The sequence below is a fragment of the Chelonoidis abingdonii genome, chromosome 3, assembly GCF_003597395.2.
Source record: "Chelonoidis abingdonii isolate Lonesome George chromosome 3, CheloAbing_2.0, whole genome shotgun sequence".
NCBI lineage: Eukaryota > Metazoa > Chordata > Testudines > Testudinidae > Chelonoidis > Chelonoidis abingdonii.
In genome coordinates this window covers 158096139-158114068 of record NC_133771.1, presented here as the reverse complement: position 1 = coordinate 158114068, position 17930 = coordinate 158096139, and the positions used below count along the sequence as shown (strand labels likewise).

At 41.9% G+C, this 17930-nt stretch overlaps 1 protein-coding gene across 5 annotated transcripts in view; it reads left to right on the top strand.

Annotated features, from left to right (window-relative positions):
• KIF6 (kinesin family member 6) overlaps positions 1–17930 on the top strand; it is a 322989-nt gene that overhangs the window by 206446 nt on the left and 98613 nt on the right. For all 5 annotated transcript variants that reach the window (XM_075064272.1, XM_032790187.2, XM_032790186.2 and 2 more), the window contains one exon: positions 16907–17015. In XM_075064272.1, coding sequence (XP_074920373.1) covers positions 16907–17015 — 109 coding nt within the window. The remainder of the gene's footprint in view (positions 1–16906; positions 17016–17930) is intronic.

Here is a 17930-nt window from a genome sequence, read left to right as displayed (position 1 = left end):
GAGTAGCTAGGGAAGCGGAGGTCAGCTAAGCTGCGCTCCACTGTTCCAACGACCGACACGGGCGGTAAGAAGGAACTGAAGGGCGGCTGGGTCGGCAGGGGTATATATCCGGCACCATAACGGTGCCACTCCAGGGGGCGCCCTGCCGACCCACCGAGTGTTGCTAGGGTAAAAATCTTCCGACGAACGTGCACGCGGCGCGCGCACACCTAACTGGAATGGATATGAGCAACACATCTCGAAGAACAACAGTTACAAAGGTGAGTAACCGTCTTTTTCTGCTGGTGGGCATTCACAAAACCACTTATGTCTTGATGAAACCAAGCAGCTCAGCCCCTGAGTTCACGGCTAAGCTCCATTAGGAGTAAGGTACATTTGCAGGGTGCAACTTAGGCCACACCTCTTTTCTTGGCTTAGGCAGCTCCCCACTCAACTTGCTGGTTTCTGTGAATCCCTTTCTTAGGTGCCTAACTTTCCTCAGACATTGTAGAGGAAGCCTGGATACCCAGTTTGGGGCTGAGGATTCCACTGGGTGACAGGGCACCTAAAATAACATTGCCACACCTAAGTCCCTCAGTGCGCTTAACCCCCATTTATTTCAATGGCAACAGAGAATGCTCAGTGCCAAGTAGTGGGCACTCAGCACCTTGCAGGATTAAGCTTCTAGCGGTGGTAGGTCTGCTTTTCAGAATTATTGAGCACCTATTGCTCCCATTGACTTCAGGTGGATCTGAAGGTGGCTGGAGCCTCTGAAAAGCAGGTCTTCTGATGTTTGTATTAATAGGTAATCAACTGTCTTCTCAAAGACTAACTCCTACAATGCTTCAACAAACCAAGCGCCATTGGCATTGGGTTTTCCTAGTCTCCTTTTCCACAGCCAAAAGAAAGCAGGACTAATTCAGCCTACCTGTAAGTGGGCAGTAAATCTTTGAAGTCAGTGAATTTATCACTCAGACCTAGGCTGAATTTGACCTACATGTCTTCTTGCATACAACTGAAGACTCACTCATGGCAACTTTTGGTCATGTTCAGCCATAACATAAGGAGATGAGATTTCCATTGGCCTCAGTGGGTGCATCCAGTTCTTTCCAGGCTAATTTGGCCTCTTGTTTCCTGCTCCCACACAAAAATGTGGTATCTCATGTCTGTATTTTCTACATCTACTCTTAACTCTGCAGAGACAGTAGAATCTCCTACAGAAAGCTTTATGTGCAGCTGTCAACACATATATGTCCTCTAAGCTGTCTTTACTTGTCCACCTGAGGTGTAGGACATAAGCCTTTAACTGCAGAAAATCTCAATTACCTTAATAAAGAAAAGAGCTTTTGCAAAACAAAATTGTGAGAATAGAAATAATTTGGAATTTAAAGTACAGTGAGTTTCCAAACCCAAATACATATTTATAACAAGCCATTTTTCCTCTGTTGGACTCCAAACTTCTCTGAAAACTAAATACGTCTTTCTGTGGTTTCTAGTGTTACCGGCAAGACTGGTGTTGAAGCCGACTCTCCGGGCCCCAAAATACATGCAGATTCATGCAGATGTGTCTGGGGAAAAACTTAACTTGTCTCTGATCCAACCTGTCATGACTTCATTGATACAGGCAGTCATTCTGTAGGGCTTTTGAAATATTCTTACCCCATCATTCAAAGTAATCTTCCAGGGATCCAGAGAAATATTATGTGGAAAGGCAGGAGATTAGCTCCATTTGTCATGCAAGTATTTAAAGGCGGTGTTCATTACTTAAACATGACAAAATATATGCAGAATGTCAAAAAGTCTATATTTATTTAATTGATTATAGGAATTTTAAACTTGTATTGTACTGTTTTACTGTATTCCATTCTTCATCTCAGCTGTGTTGTCTAATATAAGGTGATAGATGGTCCAGCTGACCAGCAGACAACCTTCTTTTAAATGAATGTTAATTGTATTCTGAGTCCTAAACAGTCTTAAACTACTTCAGCAGTCACCTATTTTGTGAAGCACAGCGTTTCCCTTGTGTGATATTGTCGGCAATTCTCCTGTTTATGGTCTGAGAGGTCAGGTGCAAACTCAAATTAAGCCTTTCAGCTGCAGTTGTAATACTAAAAATTCCATCATTGCCACGTTAAGATAAAACCGCAGTGTTCATCTACATCACATGCAATATAGATGTAAGTACAGCTCAGCTAATAGAGAAGAAAGAGTCTTACATCCAGATGATATAAAGCCACACCCACGTGCATCTCTGATTGGCATTCTTGGACGTTAAGCAAGAAGATCCAGTATTGAATAGGCCCAGTACCATGCAAAGAATGAATGTGTCAGGTCAACAGTTATGATGTAGTTTGAACATTAGAGCCCAAAAATATATTTGAATGGAACCAGGTCAGAATAAACTGAGATGATATGAGGCCTGGTCTACACTACATATTTATACCGAATTTAGCAGCATTAAACCGATTTAACCCTGCACCCGTCCACACAATGAAGCCCTTTATATCGATATAAAGGGCTCTTAAAACCGATTTCTGTACTCCTCCCTGACGAGGGGAGTAGCGCTGAAATCGGTATTGCCATGTCGGATTAGGGTTAGTGTGGCCGGTGGGGGTGCCGCAATCTGCGACGGTATTGCCTCCGGGAGCTATCCACATGCAACCATGTGACTGCTCTGGTAAAGCAATCTGAACTCGGATGCACTGGCCAGGTTGACCAGGGGAAAGCCCCTCGAACTTTTGAATTTACATTTCCTGTTTGCCCCAGTGTGGGCACTGATCAGCACAGGTGGCCATTGCAGTCCCCGCAATCCAAAGAGCTACAGCATGGACCACGTACAGGAGTCACTGGATCCGATCGCTGTAATGGGGAGAGACGAATCTTGTTCTATATCAGAGCTCTGTTACAGAAGACGAAATGCCAATGTAGTTTGAAAAAATCTCCCAGACTAGCATGATAGACAGACGGCTTATACAGCAGGGAACTCAACACAGTGCGCGTGACAAGTGTAACGGAAAGCCCAAAGAATCAAATGGACGCTCATGGAGGAGAGGAGGAGGGGGGACTGAGGACCTCCAAGCTTTCCTACAAGTTCCTGCAGTCTCTGAAAAGTATTTGCCATTCTTGCTGAGCTCTCCAATGCTTGTAGGGTCAAATCACATTGTTCGGGGGGTGGGCTATCAGGTATAGTGTGTCAATTTACTCCCCTTCTCCCCTCAAAGAAAGGGAAAAAATCGTTTCTCGCCTCTTTTTCAATGCTCCCCTATGGATGTTTATGGTGCGCTGCTGTAGACCCGGGTGCCTGCAGTGCCTTAAACGAGCAGCATCCCATCCTCTCCCTCCCCGGTGCCGAGCAGGTATGTTACAATTGACTGAATAGCCGTCTTGTCATCATCCCGTGGGTTGCGGTGCTGGCCTCGGTGAGGTCACGCCGGGGGTTGCACTGGGTAAAAATGGGAATGACTCCCAGTCATTCCCTTCTTTAAGCTTGTGTCCTGGAGATTCAGTCCTGGCACGATCGGTTGCAATAAGGCTGGTAACCGTCCTCATCATAGCAGTGGAGGCTTGAGCTCCTCTCCCCTCCCCCCTTGCATGGTCTAATGGAGATTCTGGACTATCATAGCAGGCGGGCGGCTGGTGCTCCTCTCCTGCCCCCCTTTAATGAGTAATGGAGATGTCCTGCCTGGAATATCATAGCAGCGGAGATGTATTTTTTGTTTCTCTTAGCCTCCCCCTCATTTTTAATCTCACTAAAAGTCAGTGTTTCTTATTCCTGCATTCTTTTATTACTTCATCACATGAAATGGGGATAACTGCCACAGTAGCCTCAGGAGGGGTGTGAGGAGGAGGAAAAAGCACGGGTGGGGTTGTTGTGCAGGGCACCCCCTAGAATGGCTGCAGCTTATCATTTTCTGCGGGATATCTCTTGGGGCTCTGTCCGAGCGGCTGTGCTCTCTGGTTCTCTAGTAGACATTGCCCATATTCTAGGGCAGGACTGACTCTATTTTTAGACAAAACATAAAGAAGGAATGACCTGAGAAGTCATTCCCATTTTGTCCATGCGCCCCCGCGACCTCAGCGAGGCCACAGGCACCATGACAGCAGCAGATGGTACATATGACTGGTAACCATCATTGCCAATTTCCAAAGCAGTAGATGGTGCAATAGGCTGGTAACGTCTCTGCTACCTCTGCAAAGGCAATCAATGCTGCTGTGTAAACACTTCGCAGTACCCCGCGTGTGTCAGCAGCATCCATGATACACAACGAGTGACAGTGAAAAAAGGCTAAATGGGCTCCATGAGTTACCATGCCACGCGCTGTCACCGGGGCAATCCAGAGAAAAAGGCACAAAATAATTGTCTGCCGTTGCTTTCACGGAGGAAGATTGAGTGAGACATTTACCCAGAATCACCCGCGACACTGTTTTTGCTCCATCATGCATTGTGATCTCAACCCAGAATTCCAATGGGCGGGGGAGACTGCGGGAACTATGGGATAGCTATGGGATAGCTACCACAGTGCAACACTCTGGAAATCGATGCTAGCCTCGGTACATGGACGCACACCGCCGAATTAATGTGCTTAGTGTGGCTGCATGCACTTGACTTTATACAATCTGTTTTAAAAAACTAGTTTCTGTAAAATCAGAATAATCCCGTAGTGTAGACATACCCTGAGAAGAGATCCAGCTTTAACCTTTTCTGAAAAACCTTTGGAAAAATTGACTGTGATACACTATTGTTCCTCTCACTAGCTGAGGCATGGTGTTGGTCTTCAGTGGTGTGGGACACTGTCTGCCAGCTCATTGTTCAGGGAATAGACATCTAAGTAGGAATTAATTCTATGTGTCTTCCTTCTTTTATTCCTTTTGAGTGGAATATGTTGTTCTTTTGCCAGAACAGTAGACATACAACTACTTCTTCCATTTACTGTGTCTCTTATCTGAGTAACAAAAGATCCCCCTAGATAGGTGACCAGTTCCTCTTGCACAAGAGACTGTATAAGCCAGCGTAGTAACGAGGATGGATTTCCATGAGTTCTTATCTTTTTCAGTTGCATCATGTTTCTTAAGACTGAAAGCTCTTCACAGGATGGAGAGTGGGGCTTCAGTCTTTATTGGAATCTCTGGGGATGCCATAATATAAATATTAAATAATTATTTTTAATGGCCGATAATCAGCAAGCCCTCAAAATGAGGTTTACATTACGACACAAACTTTTTTTGACTCGATGATGCTACGCTACCTGAACTGTAGTCAAGGAGCCCTGAATCTGGCCCTACTACCAAATACAAATACTGTACAAGCTAATTTCTGAGTTGAGGTGCAATAACGCCTGAGGATTTACATAGTAACACCATTGAATAAGATTGGTTTACGTTGCAAAGTCTTGCAAGACAATTTGGAAAATAACTCATGTCGCTACCATAGCTTTAAGAGCACCTGCAACTGGCTGCACATAAGGATTAGTTTCACAGGCTCTGAATACACTGGGCTTATACATTAGCTCTCTCTTATCCTGCTCCAGCAAAAACCTTGCAACAGCATCAACAGTGGAGCAAAGCAGACTTAGACTCTGTTACTAAGAAGGAAAAAAACACAACCTGTTTTTAATGCCCAGCTCTTAATATAAACTGAGCAACGTGGTGTGTGATATAGATCCTGTTTGTTGAAGCTATGTGAAATGTGTGATTTCTGGCACAGGGAAACCTGAATCCTTTTTATTTATTTAGATGTGGTAGCACCATTGGGTGGGTCTCCTAAAGTTCTTGTGGGTTTGACTTCAGATTTTCCTTTGTATGCACTCCCCTGAGCTTCTGCCAAGCCTGCCATGCTTTAGCCCAACTCCGTCTTTCTCTGTGTACCTACTAATTAAGGGCTGTCTTTTAGTATGTGCATGTGGGGTGTGTGTGTGTGTGTGTAGATATAGATATAGATATATATAGATATATATAAAGGCAAGTGTGTAAACTCATAGGCAGCCTTAGTCAAGTAATTGATCAGCAGATAATAGATGAAGGGCTTAGTCTGAATCATTCATTTAACTCCTTTGAACCATGCAGACTTTGATGCATGCGACGTAAAATGTTCCCTTAGTAATGGTTATATCAGAACGTAAGAAACTTGGTTTGGCCAAACTTGTGTGTACCAACAAATACCCTACTTCACTGCTGACATCTGCAAACATTTTTTTTATGGTAAGTGGTTTTTTGATTCTCAGATTCTGTGTCCTTACTGTCTCTCCGCCCCCACCTCAAATTTGGGAGCTATGCTATCCCTTGGCTCTTTAAAGAAAACATGAAAGCATAACTAGGCAACATTATATATTAACTGTAGCCGCACTGTAAATCCTTGATGTTAGAACAGATATTCAGTAGCATCTTGCAGCCATACCACTTCAAACTGTGAACTTGACAGATCACATAAGCTAATCACAGTCAGACCAAGGTAGTCCTTGGATCAAAGGCCCCTAGGGAAAAATGTAGAGTTCTGCCAGGAAGTGGTTTTGATGATTCATTAGTTGTTAAAAACACTTACCATGTATATAGGACTTCTATTATTATGCTTTAAAAACTAATTAATTTTAACAATATATCTATGAGGTAGACAAACTAATATGCCCATTTTCCAGGTGGGGAAACTGAGGCAAAGAGAGTAATTGTCTTCACAACACTTGTCTTGCAGGGCTGATACTGTCTTGGGGTGATGTTAAGGAGCACTGTGCTAGTAGAGGTGCCAGCATTTAGATGATACATAAAACTGAAGTCCTGGCCCTCTGTGGACATTAAGAATTATGTGACCTTTGTTGCAAGAGTTGTGTTAGGATGTTAAAGAGGTATTGTCAGATTAGTTTCTAAAATAAATTCTATTAGCAGTGACTTAGATTAATAAAACTGAAGGAATTTTAAAAAGAGCAAATACGCTCTTCACTGTGAATGCTGGTTGCTTATTTTTTTTTACAACACTCTCATCTTGGACAATTAAAAGAGGTTAGTCAGTTTTGCTTAACTTTAAAGTCAGTTTGTGGTCACCTCAACTTTCAGGTTCATAATCACTATAATATTTGGATTACGACCCCTCTGAAGGAACTCATTGTTTTTTTAAAAAATGTTTCTGCTGGAATTTTTATAAACAATTTTCATGGAAGCATTTCTACTGGTCTTTTACAAAACCTAATTTTTGTTGCACATTTAACTGGTGTCCCTTTAATCCTGGTAACCTTGGCTGGTTCCAGTTTGGGTAATCACATACTGTTTATCAAAATTTTTCCATTGGAAATTGTATTATTCTTTACTTCTTGGATGTTATATACTTTAGTGTCGTCTGCTGGCAAAAAGCTGCAGTGTTTCACGCTGGAGTGGTTTCGCTTTGATAGTGGGTTTAATGATTCTTATATATACTAAATACTTTGGATTGTACAGTCAGTTTTGTCTGAGTGTAAAGCACCCCAGTGCAAAGACCTGTGCATCACTTACATCCAGCTGAAGGCCTATTCTGAGGGATTAAGTTGGATTTCAGTTATGCATAGGCCTTGTGCTGGCCCTCTGCAAAGGGAAGACTTTCATCCATTTGTGAAGTGCTTTGGAGCCATTTGCATCAAACCTGCTATACCAGAATATATGTGATTACCATCCAAAGAAGCTGATCTCCCCCCGTCCCCCGCCCCCGAAATTATCATCACAAATGAGCAGATTAAATGCCAATGGTCTCAGTGAAATTAGATTGTGCCCAAGTTTCATTCAGCTCATTGAATCTAGGCACTGTCCTTTGAGGCTTTTAACTTTCATAAAGACTCCATGTTCTGCTGTATACCACTGCAGGGGTACCATGGTTTATGTCTTTCCCGTTTTTGAAGTGTAGCCCAGTGAAGGTAACCAGATGTATTACACATGCTCTTCATGCAGAAGCAAGCTGAGATTTACAGCAGGGGAATATTTCTCCGTTATTGTCTTATAAAGTATTTATTTGTTATTGGTTCATTGTTCTCCAGCTGAGTAAAACATTTACTATTTTGCATGCTAAGCAGATGGACATGATAATATCCAAGGGATCCTTGTGGAGATGTAATGAATTCTGCTTACATGCAAACATGTCTAACACTTTCTGTTTGACCACAAAAGACATTTCAAATTGTCTTCAGCATAATTTGAAAAGTGGCCATAGTTCCTTTGTTGGTATTCGATAAGTGGAAATGTGTAATGTGTAACGGCAAGAACAGATCCATCACCTGAACTGTCTCCAGAAGGAAGTTTAATGATTTGAAGTGGGCCCCTTTCTGTAAAGGTTACTCAGAGAGCCCCCACATTCCCTACAATGAGTGTTTTGCCTGAATCAAAGGCAAATTCTGGTTTTATTAATCTCAGTGAAAACTTTGGCAATCATTGACTTCAAGGATTGGGCAATAGGTAAGAACAGCAAGATTTAGGCTCAAAATATACTTTTTACCCAATTTCCAAAAGGGATGCATAAGCAGATGCCTTTCTCAACCTACTCTAAACCAAAGTCCACAGTAGGTGCATATGAAGAATCAGAAACTCACCCTCTTCCTGGAGTTTAGCTTTCTTAACAAGTAAATTAACAACAACATAAATTCAAACTTTCTCCCCAGTCTTGGCTGCTCTTAGGGTTCCTCCCTCAGGATGGCTCAGCCTACACCCAAGAACCTCTCTCCCTAGAGAATCATTTCCATCTCCTTCATATACAGGTTGGATAACAAGCAACCTGATTCAGAGAGTCTGCAGAACCCACTTCAGTTTCTCCTAGCATAATCAACACCTGATGACCAGGTGGGAAGTTTCAAACCAACGCTGCCATTCTGTTATGTAGCATAATGCAAAAGCAGTGGAGGAAATCCACTCTGATTTATTTTCTTCTGCCTATGACCTGAAAATTAAATTGAAATCACTTTTATTATTCTTATTATTTGTATTTCTATTACCATATTATTTGTATTGCTGTAGCACCTAGGAGCCCTAATCATGGACCAACATGCCTTCATAGTAGGTGCTGTAGAAATATGGAAGTGGAATCATTAATTTTAACTTGTAAGTAAAAAAATATGGATATCCTGTTACACCATAAGATATTACATGTGATAGCACTGGGGAGGAGCCTGTTGGGGTTTTTTCTTTGTTTTGTTTGGTGGTAGGGTTTTTGTTGTTTAATTGGGGTGGTTTTTTGTTTTTCTCATTTATTTTGTTTGCAGCCTGGGAGAGAGCTCTTAAAACTGTAAACTGTTGTTTAAGCATATGATGAAGGCACATTATTTAGTATTTAAACTGAAAACTTTTTTTGATTGTTGTACTAGATTTTAAAGCAGGCTTCCCTGAGGCAATAGATAATTCCATTGCATTTCATTCACTCAATTCTACAACATCTATCCATGTTGTCATTTAGCAAACCTTCCAAATTAGCTAGAGGGACCTGTAAATGTTTTCTGTTGAATTCACAAATTCAGTTTTATGAAGCTCCTTCTGTTCTGATTACAGAAAATAAACTTCTTCTTTTCGTTTTAAAGCTGGTGGATATGACTCAGCACCCTAATGTGCTTCTCTGTTGCTTCTTGAAGTTGCCTTCCTAGTTCTGACAATCTTTAAAGTCCTGTAAGGCAACACTGAAAGAAATTAAACATTTCAAACCTGCATTTTCAAACCTGGGCCCCAAAAACTGGCTTCAAAAGGATTTATCCGTGTTTAGCACTTTTGCAAGTCAGGCTGCTTATTTAGGTGCCTAAATATAGATTTAGAAGCCTAAATTTTGGCCATTAACTAAGCATTCAACTCTGTCAACTTTACTCACACACCTACTCACACTTACTCTTTGAATAGTCACAATGGATACTAGTCAATGTGAATAAGACTGGCAGCTCATTTCTCTATTAGCACATGGGCACCAGAATGCCCACATTTACAAAGTTGGTGTAACACTGGTTCTGTAGATCCACTGCTTCACAACAAGCTGGAGACCACTGAACAGCCCAAGACATGGCAGATGCTGCTGCTATACAAGCATCCATGTCTTGAACATCCTCCAGCGCCATTTATGTCACTGTGGGCATGGAAGCAGACTGAAGAACACTGGATTGACACTTTCAGTTCTCGTAGACAGTCTTCATCAACTGCTCCGTATCAAGTGGCAGGACAAGATCAGAAATGAGGATTTATGAAGCTGAATCTAGAAGCCATCTCCATCAGCACTGGTTGAATTTCAGCTGCTTCCTTGGTCTGGACATTATTAGAACAGAAAACTAACAAATTCTGAAGCATGTTTACCAGGGAATGCCGGTACGTGGCCAGTGATTAGGTAGGCATCAAAAACTTTGGTGACACAAGAAGATTGCCAGCGATAAACATAAACTGAATTTACAACCAGACAACCTTAATCATCTTGCCAGAGATTGATGTGGGTGGTGCTCGATTTGCAAGGAGGCCGTATCCCTTTGGTATTAGCACTGATGAAGACTTGCACATTATTTTAAAACATTTCCCCCACTGGAGGTTGTGATACATATTTTATTTGACCATGATGCCAAATACTTGCTGCTTAGTATCACTGTGAATAGCATTTGTATATATGCCAGCATAGCATAAAGAAACGTTGACCTTTAAATCAGTTTCCTGATTGGCAAAACTGGATTTATGCCATCTGAATAAGGCTTTATTGACTAACAGTATATGTAGAACGCTGACCCATATAGACATGTGGCTGAGTGCTGGAACCATTTTTATTGTTTGGCATCACTTCAAGAGATAATGAACCAACTCCTGAGGCCTCACTCAATTTTATTCAGTCTGTTTTGAGACAGAACTACCATTGACTTCAAGGATTTGTCCCAGGATGAACTAGCAGGCAGCAAACTTTTCAGTTCTTGCTCATTTCAGTTCTTGTTTCATGTTGCACTCTTGAGGGGAACCCCTTTGGCTGAAAGAATTTGTATTTATGTACCAAACATGTAATTGGATTGCATCAGAAATGGAGGTGGACCAGAACCAACACCCCAAATCCAAATTTCAGATCTGGAACAGTAATGAGCAGAACCAAAACCCTGGACTCGTACACCCCCAATCTTGGCAATTTGAAATCTGGACTCAAGTCTAAACTTCCCCAAAGTTCAGAGGAATTTATGATATTGTTGCTAATAAAAATATGTTTGAGCCGTGAACCTCAGATATAAGGCTTAGGCCCATCTCCAAGTGTAAAACATCAAGTCTAAATCATACAAATTAGTGTTGATAGTTTATGTAAAAACACATTGCACCAAATTCTGTCCTTAGTCAATGGAACCTTCTCAGAGGAATGACATGGATGTATCTAAGGGAAAATTTTATACCCTTGTGGGATAATCTCAACCCTTGCTTTTGGTGCTTTCATTCCATAACTCCCATTGGCATTGTAATGACTTGAGCAACATAGGTACAGAGATTCTCAACCTGTGGGTTGTGACCACCCTCCCTTTCTTTATACTTATGAGGGAAAATATGAGGTCACAGTATGAAAAAAAGTTGAGAACAACTGGCCTAGCAACAGTAAAAGAAATTGCTTTCCACATCATCAGTAGTTACAACTGAGCAGTTTAGTTAACTTGTCAGCAATAGCTTACCATTATGGACTGCTTTTTCTCCCAATTATGTTTTTATTATTATTGTTATTATGCATAGTGCTATAGAGAGACAAGGTGGGTGAGGGAATATCTTTTATTGGATCAACTTCTCTTGGTGAAGGAAACAAGCTTATGAGCTACACTAAGCTCTTTGTAGCTCAAAAGCTTGTCTTTTTTGCCAACAGAAGTTGGTCCAATAAAAAATATTACCTCACCCACCTTGTCTCTTTAATATCATGGAACCAACGTGGCTACAACAATATTGCAAACATAGTGCTATAGCTGTACATACCACTTTACATCAGGAAAAAATCTACAAAACAGAAAGCAATGCCTTATGCAGTCTGCAAGCTCAAACAGGGATCGTACAGATACAATACCAGCAATGATCGGGTTCTTTTCCTCATGGAGGTGAAAGTAGAGTGGGAGACTGGTTAGTGAAATTGAAGTTCATTCCGAGTATCACAGGTAGCGTGGAAGAAGGCACAGAATCAGAAGTGGGAGAAGGAGTCCACTTGCAAACCATATTCATCTTCATTACTGAATAGAACATAAGCTCAGCCATGAAGGAATAATGTCTTTCTACCACTCCATCAAGCTCCCCATGTTCTTTGCAGTTTCCTGATTTCTTCTGCGGATTCTGCTGTATTTCCCTCACTTCCCTGCTTCCCAAAATCTTTCCATCATACTCCTCAGGCCCCAGCTTTCTTCTGCAGACTGTCTTCTGCTTGCATTACGTCTAGACATTTATTTCCTACGCTCCTAGTTTTTCTTTCCAAGCCTTAATGTCTTTTCCCATCTCCTGATAGTTCTCTTTGGACACCATTTTCAGAATACAATTATTTACTGTTGCATATATTTCTCTATTTTATTATGGCAGAATAGTCAATAAACCAGAAAGTTTGATCTTCCCAAGAATCATGGGCAACTAATTTTCTCTGTGCTTTACACAGCTGTATAAGATCTGCTGTTCCTGAATGTAATCGTTGAAAATAATTAACAGATGATCTTTATTTTTAACTGTTAAATTTCTACCAGACAGAACCAGTAATTATTAAAATAATGTTGTCTTCCAAAGCCACCTCTACACTCTTCTATACATTGATTGTTAATTTGAGGGGAAACCACAGATCAGAAAGCTTCCATTTTCCCATTCCTGAAATCTAAAACATTTATAAAACATATAAAAGGGATTGTCTGGCAAGACAGTTTTCCTGCTAATCAGCTCTGTTTAAGAGTCCAGATGAACATGCTGATTCTTTTCATGTGAGTTTGACAGTGATGGGGTGGGTATACAATCCGGAGCAATGATGGGGGTATTGCAAGAGGGACTGAGGTCCTTAGGTTGCAGCACTACCCAACAATAAGGGTGTGGCATTGTTTTTCTTGGACTCAGCTGTGAGTGTCATGGAGGCTTGCTGTGCCTAACTCAAGCACATTGCAGCTCTGCAAAAAAAACCCCAAAAAACAGTGGATCTAGCATCCAGTTCAGGTTGCACGTTAGATTTAGTGCCGTTGATGGGAAGAAAATGATATAAAATCCCACTTGTAAAACTAAACTGCTGCTTCAAGGCAGATATGAAAGAACAATCATTTCAGGTCACTATCATACAAAATATCCCTTCATACCCTCTTCTGCTCACTTGGGCTGTACAGCTGTATAGATTGCACTGAGTCTCTCCATTTTAACTTCTCTATTTGGAAAAGGTGGTGCATTTCTGCATGCTTTGCCATTCAGATGTTCCTTCTGGGGATATTTTTTCAAGGCAAATTATTAAATTAGCAGCAGATGTGCTGTTAATGTTGGTTAAAACTAAGGACAATATTTTGGAGTATACTTTTAGTTAAAATTTTATTTTTTTGTTTGTTTTCCCGGTTAGGGGGACCAGACAGGAAGTGTGCAAAATCAGGACAGAGAGCAATAGGCATCTTTATAAGACAAAGCCCCAAATATCAGGACTGTCCCTATAAAATCAGGACATTTGGTCACCCTAGTCACAGTTGATTATCACTGAGAGGTAGATGCTGTTACTTTCTCTCATGCTGAATAGTGCCTCGGTCTGCAGGCAGTAATCATGGAATAAGGCATACACAGCATGATTAGGGGTATCAGAATAAGGGCCAGGTAATTTTAATTCAAAGGTTTTCCATACAAGCTGGGCTGGGTTCAAATACACTTAATTCAGCTTGTCTCAAGGTCTGTTCAGACTTAAGTTTCACTGATATCCCTCTCCCTTACATTTAAATCAAAGTCACTAACAAAGCATGCAGCCATGATATTTTGCATATGTATATATAACAAGTGATGTTAACCCAGTAGCATGGGTGTTCTGGAACACTGTTGTGCAGCAGAACTTTCATACTTCAGTGGATGGTGTTTGGAGCAAGCATTCCAGAAGGCTCCACATCTTCTATACATAATAGAGTTGGACTTCATGCTAGCTCTGTATGACCCACTAAGGAGGAGCAATTGAGGATGGGCCAGAGAAAAGACACAAGTGAAGAATATCAAGTGGCTACAAACCTCCCCACAGGGATTGTATACGTCTTGTAGCCCCTGTTCGTACCTAGAGGATCGATTAGTAGCTATAGTAGAGACTGCTTAGCTAATCTATGCCTTTCCCATAGTGTGGATGCTAGATTCCATCCTCTCCACTTCACCTCCATTCCCTGGACAGTTCTCATGCACTTCCCGGGGAATCTCACCCTGTCTTCATCAGTATTTATTGACACATAAGTAAACATAAGATAATTCTATCACCTTGGAATCACCTTCAAACTTTGAATTTCTATGTAAATAGGTGATACGAAGCTCAGTAACTGTTTATAGGGAGCTGTGGGCCAATTAGCACTGACAGCTAATGAGTAATAGCTGGGCACATTTGCACTATAGAAAGTGAGGTAGCAGGTCTCGTAAATGAGACTTTTCCATATTGGTGATAAAGAAATCAACTTTGGAGACTAAATTCATATTGATCCCTCTGATGGAAAGACAGGGGAGGACAGTTATTGTATTCAGATACAGGTGTGATTGGAGGCTTTGCATAGGGGCAAGTACTGTGTGGCAAATAGTGTAGTAAGTCTCAACCCCCTTGTGTTCCTGCTTTCTTATTCATAAAAGCATAGGACATTCACAAAAAAGGGGTACAAAGTGTTAGAGCAAAGGCAGAGAATGGGCATGTCTGCAGAAATAAGGCATCACCCTATCATGCATAGTGTTCTGGTGTTTTGTGTCCTCCTCTCTTTTCCCCTTACACTTATTTACTCAACAGTGCAACTGTGCTGTGCAGGATTCAGCCCATTTCTGTGTGTTCAGTACCTGACCTGTCACTGGAAGAAGTTAACATTTATGCACGGTTAAAAAAAAGCCCAAAGTCTCTCTCCACGTGTGAACTGAAAATATTCAGTGTGTGGTCTTTGGGCTAAAATGTGATATAACATGCTCTGTGGCATTGCATAGTGATGGTAACTGGAAACCATTAATGGGGAATGAAAGAGAAATACAGAAAAATGTGCAATTTGCCATTATGAAAATATCAATGTTTTCACTTGCCATTGTTTGCCATGCTTAGATTTTTTTTTTAACTCTGGTTTTATTTAAGGAAGCATTAAAGTTATTTTAAAAAATTAAGAATTCAGGTTTGAAGATGCCCAAGTGAAGTGAACCAGTGAAATATATCAGTAAAAAATTTGCCTGCTCCCAAAAATGCCTTTTCCTCTTGGTGGAAGCTTGTTGGACCATATCAGGGAATCTGTGTACCATAAAATGGATGTAAAACCATAAAGTGTATGTGTATAACCAGTCCGAGGCCAAAAGAGACAAGGGGTAAAATTGAATTCAGTTGAACTCCCCACAGCTTAGGCCTCTTGTTTTTCTGTTTCTGTGTCTCTCCCTCTCTGTAAGAAACATGCAAGACCAAACTGCTGATTGTGTTAACACATCTTGAGACAGAAAGTCTGTTCTGAAAAAGAACTGTAATTGTTCTTCCAAACAGAACACAGCTTTTAACTTGTTTGCTGTGTATGTTAATGTGATTAAAAAGGAATGTATGTGAATGAATGCTTGGTTTACATGAATGATCAGGGAGGTGCCAGCCTAGGAATGCAGTATCCATCCCAGGAAGAAGGCGTCAAGTGGGAACAACCAGATGACCCCCGGAGGGCAAACTGAAATTGGAATCCACCCAAGTGCCCCTCCCCACCTCCCCCATGGAGAGCTGAAGACTCCAGAGAACAAGATAACACTCAGAGCTTGGCTACACTCGAAATTCCAAAGCGCTGCTGTGGAAGCGCTCCTGTGGCAGCGCTCTGAATTGCGAGTGTGGTTGCAGCGCCAGTGCTGGGAGGGGATTAGCTTACAGCGCTGGGAGCTTACAGCGCTGGCGATTAGCTTACAGCACTGGGGCTGTAAGCTTACAGCACTGGGGCTGTTTTTTCACCCCCCTGAGTGAGAAAGTTGCAGCGCTGTAAAATGCCAGTGTAGCCAAGGCCTCAGACATTCAATCATCAGGGATGTGCCACCTGCTGTTTGATAATCACCTCAAACAAACATCAGCAGGATGAAGCAATTTCCAAAGACTTGTATAAGGACAAAATCCTATAAGAATAGAACCAAAAACTAAGGAACTTGGAGTCCGGTTCTGCAACCATCCTCCAGGAGTGTCAGATGCATATCTGACAAGGACTCTGCTCCCCTCCTTGTGTGTAGGCTGCCTGGCCAGTACTCTGCCAAGAGCAACATCTAAGGCCTTGGCTACACTCGCACTTTACAGCGCTGCAAGTTTTGCGCTCAGGGGTGTGAAAAAACACTCCCCTGAGCACTGCAAGATACAGCGCTGTAAAGTGTCAGTGTAATCAGGGCGGCAGCGCTGGGAGCACAGCTCCCAGCACTGCACGCTACACCCGTAAAGGATGTGGTTTACATGCAGCGCTGGAAGAGCTCTCTCCCAGCGCTGCCGCTCCTACCACACTCACACTTCAAAGCGTAGCCATACCCTAAGCTGGTAACTATAACAACTGCAGAACTTCTATGAATGAGTGTGTGAATGAATAAGGAATAGTAGTGAAATAATATTAAACTACATATCCTGATTTCTATCTCTTTCTCTGTATTTACAGTAAACCTGGGATTTTTGCTTATCCCTCTTATAAGATCCTGTTGGTATTATTTTATTAGTGTAACAAGCTGGAGTCGTTGTCTTAGTGACTGCTGATTGCTAAAGGACTTGTATGCTGGCTTGCTGTAATATTTGTCTGCAACAGTAATAAAGCAAAGGTGAACTATCTTCTGCTGCCACTGAGCCAGTTCTGATTTATTTTGTGGGCAGGATCAGGAGGAGAAATGTCACTTGGACGTCAGGAGGCTTTTGAAATTTTCAAGAGGGATTACGTGGACAGCATAACCATTGAGGACAACAAACAGCTTCTTAAAAAGAGGTGAGTGAGTGTCACATTGAGCTACAGCCAGGGCTCTAAGGGCTCTCAGTGACTCTTGTGAACCATGTTTCAAGCTTCAAACTTAAACTTGGGGCAGCAGCAAGCTGTGCCTGTGGAAAAGATTTATTGCCCATCAGGTGCTTGGGGGCATTATATAAGAACCTGAGTAGACTAGATCAAGAGTCGTCAACCTTTCAGAAGTGGTGTGCCAGGTCTTCATTTATTCACTCTAATTTAAGGTTTTGCGTGCCAGTAATACAGTTTAACGTTTTTAGAAGGTCTCTCTCTATAAGTCTATAAACTATCGTTGTATATAAAGTAAACAAGTTTTTTAAAATGTTTAAGAAGCTTCATTTAAAATTAAATTAAAATGCAGATCTTATCAATTTAGCAGAGTGGTTCTTAACCTGGGGTGCACGCACCCCCTGGGGCAGAGCTGCTGCAAGCATATTTTGAGCTGTAGGCGACACTTCCACCTTACACACACACACTTCCTTGCACGTCAGTTATTGAGGGGCAAATCCCAACGAGCCTTTATAGACATCAGGGGCCAGCCATCCCCAGGGGCTGCTCCCCAGACCAGGTTCCCCCCTCCTTACCCCTTGACCTTCCCTGGAAGGTGCACAGTCCCCCCACGAGCCCTCCCCACCCAGGGTCCATACAGGCCAGACAGTGCACGGCACAGTAGTATGCACTAGAATTTACACCTCTGGCACATATTAATGCACCATGTGGACAAGCCTTCAGATCAGCTTTACATTACACTTCTATGTTACAGTGAGAACTTGTAATTGGAAACATAAAGTGGGGTTGGGTTTAGAATGTCTGGTGCAGCATGGGAGGCTAGATTGTAGTGGCTTGACTGTGACAAGTTTTCACACACATTTCACTGGAAAATGAGATTTTAGATTAATC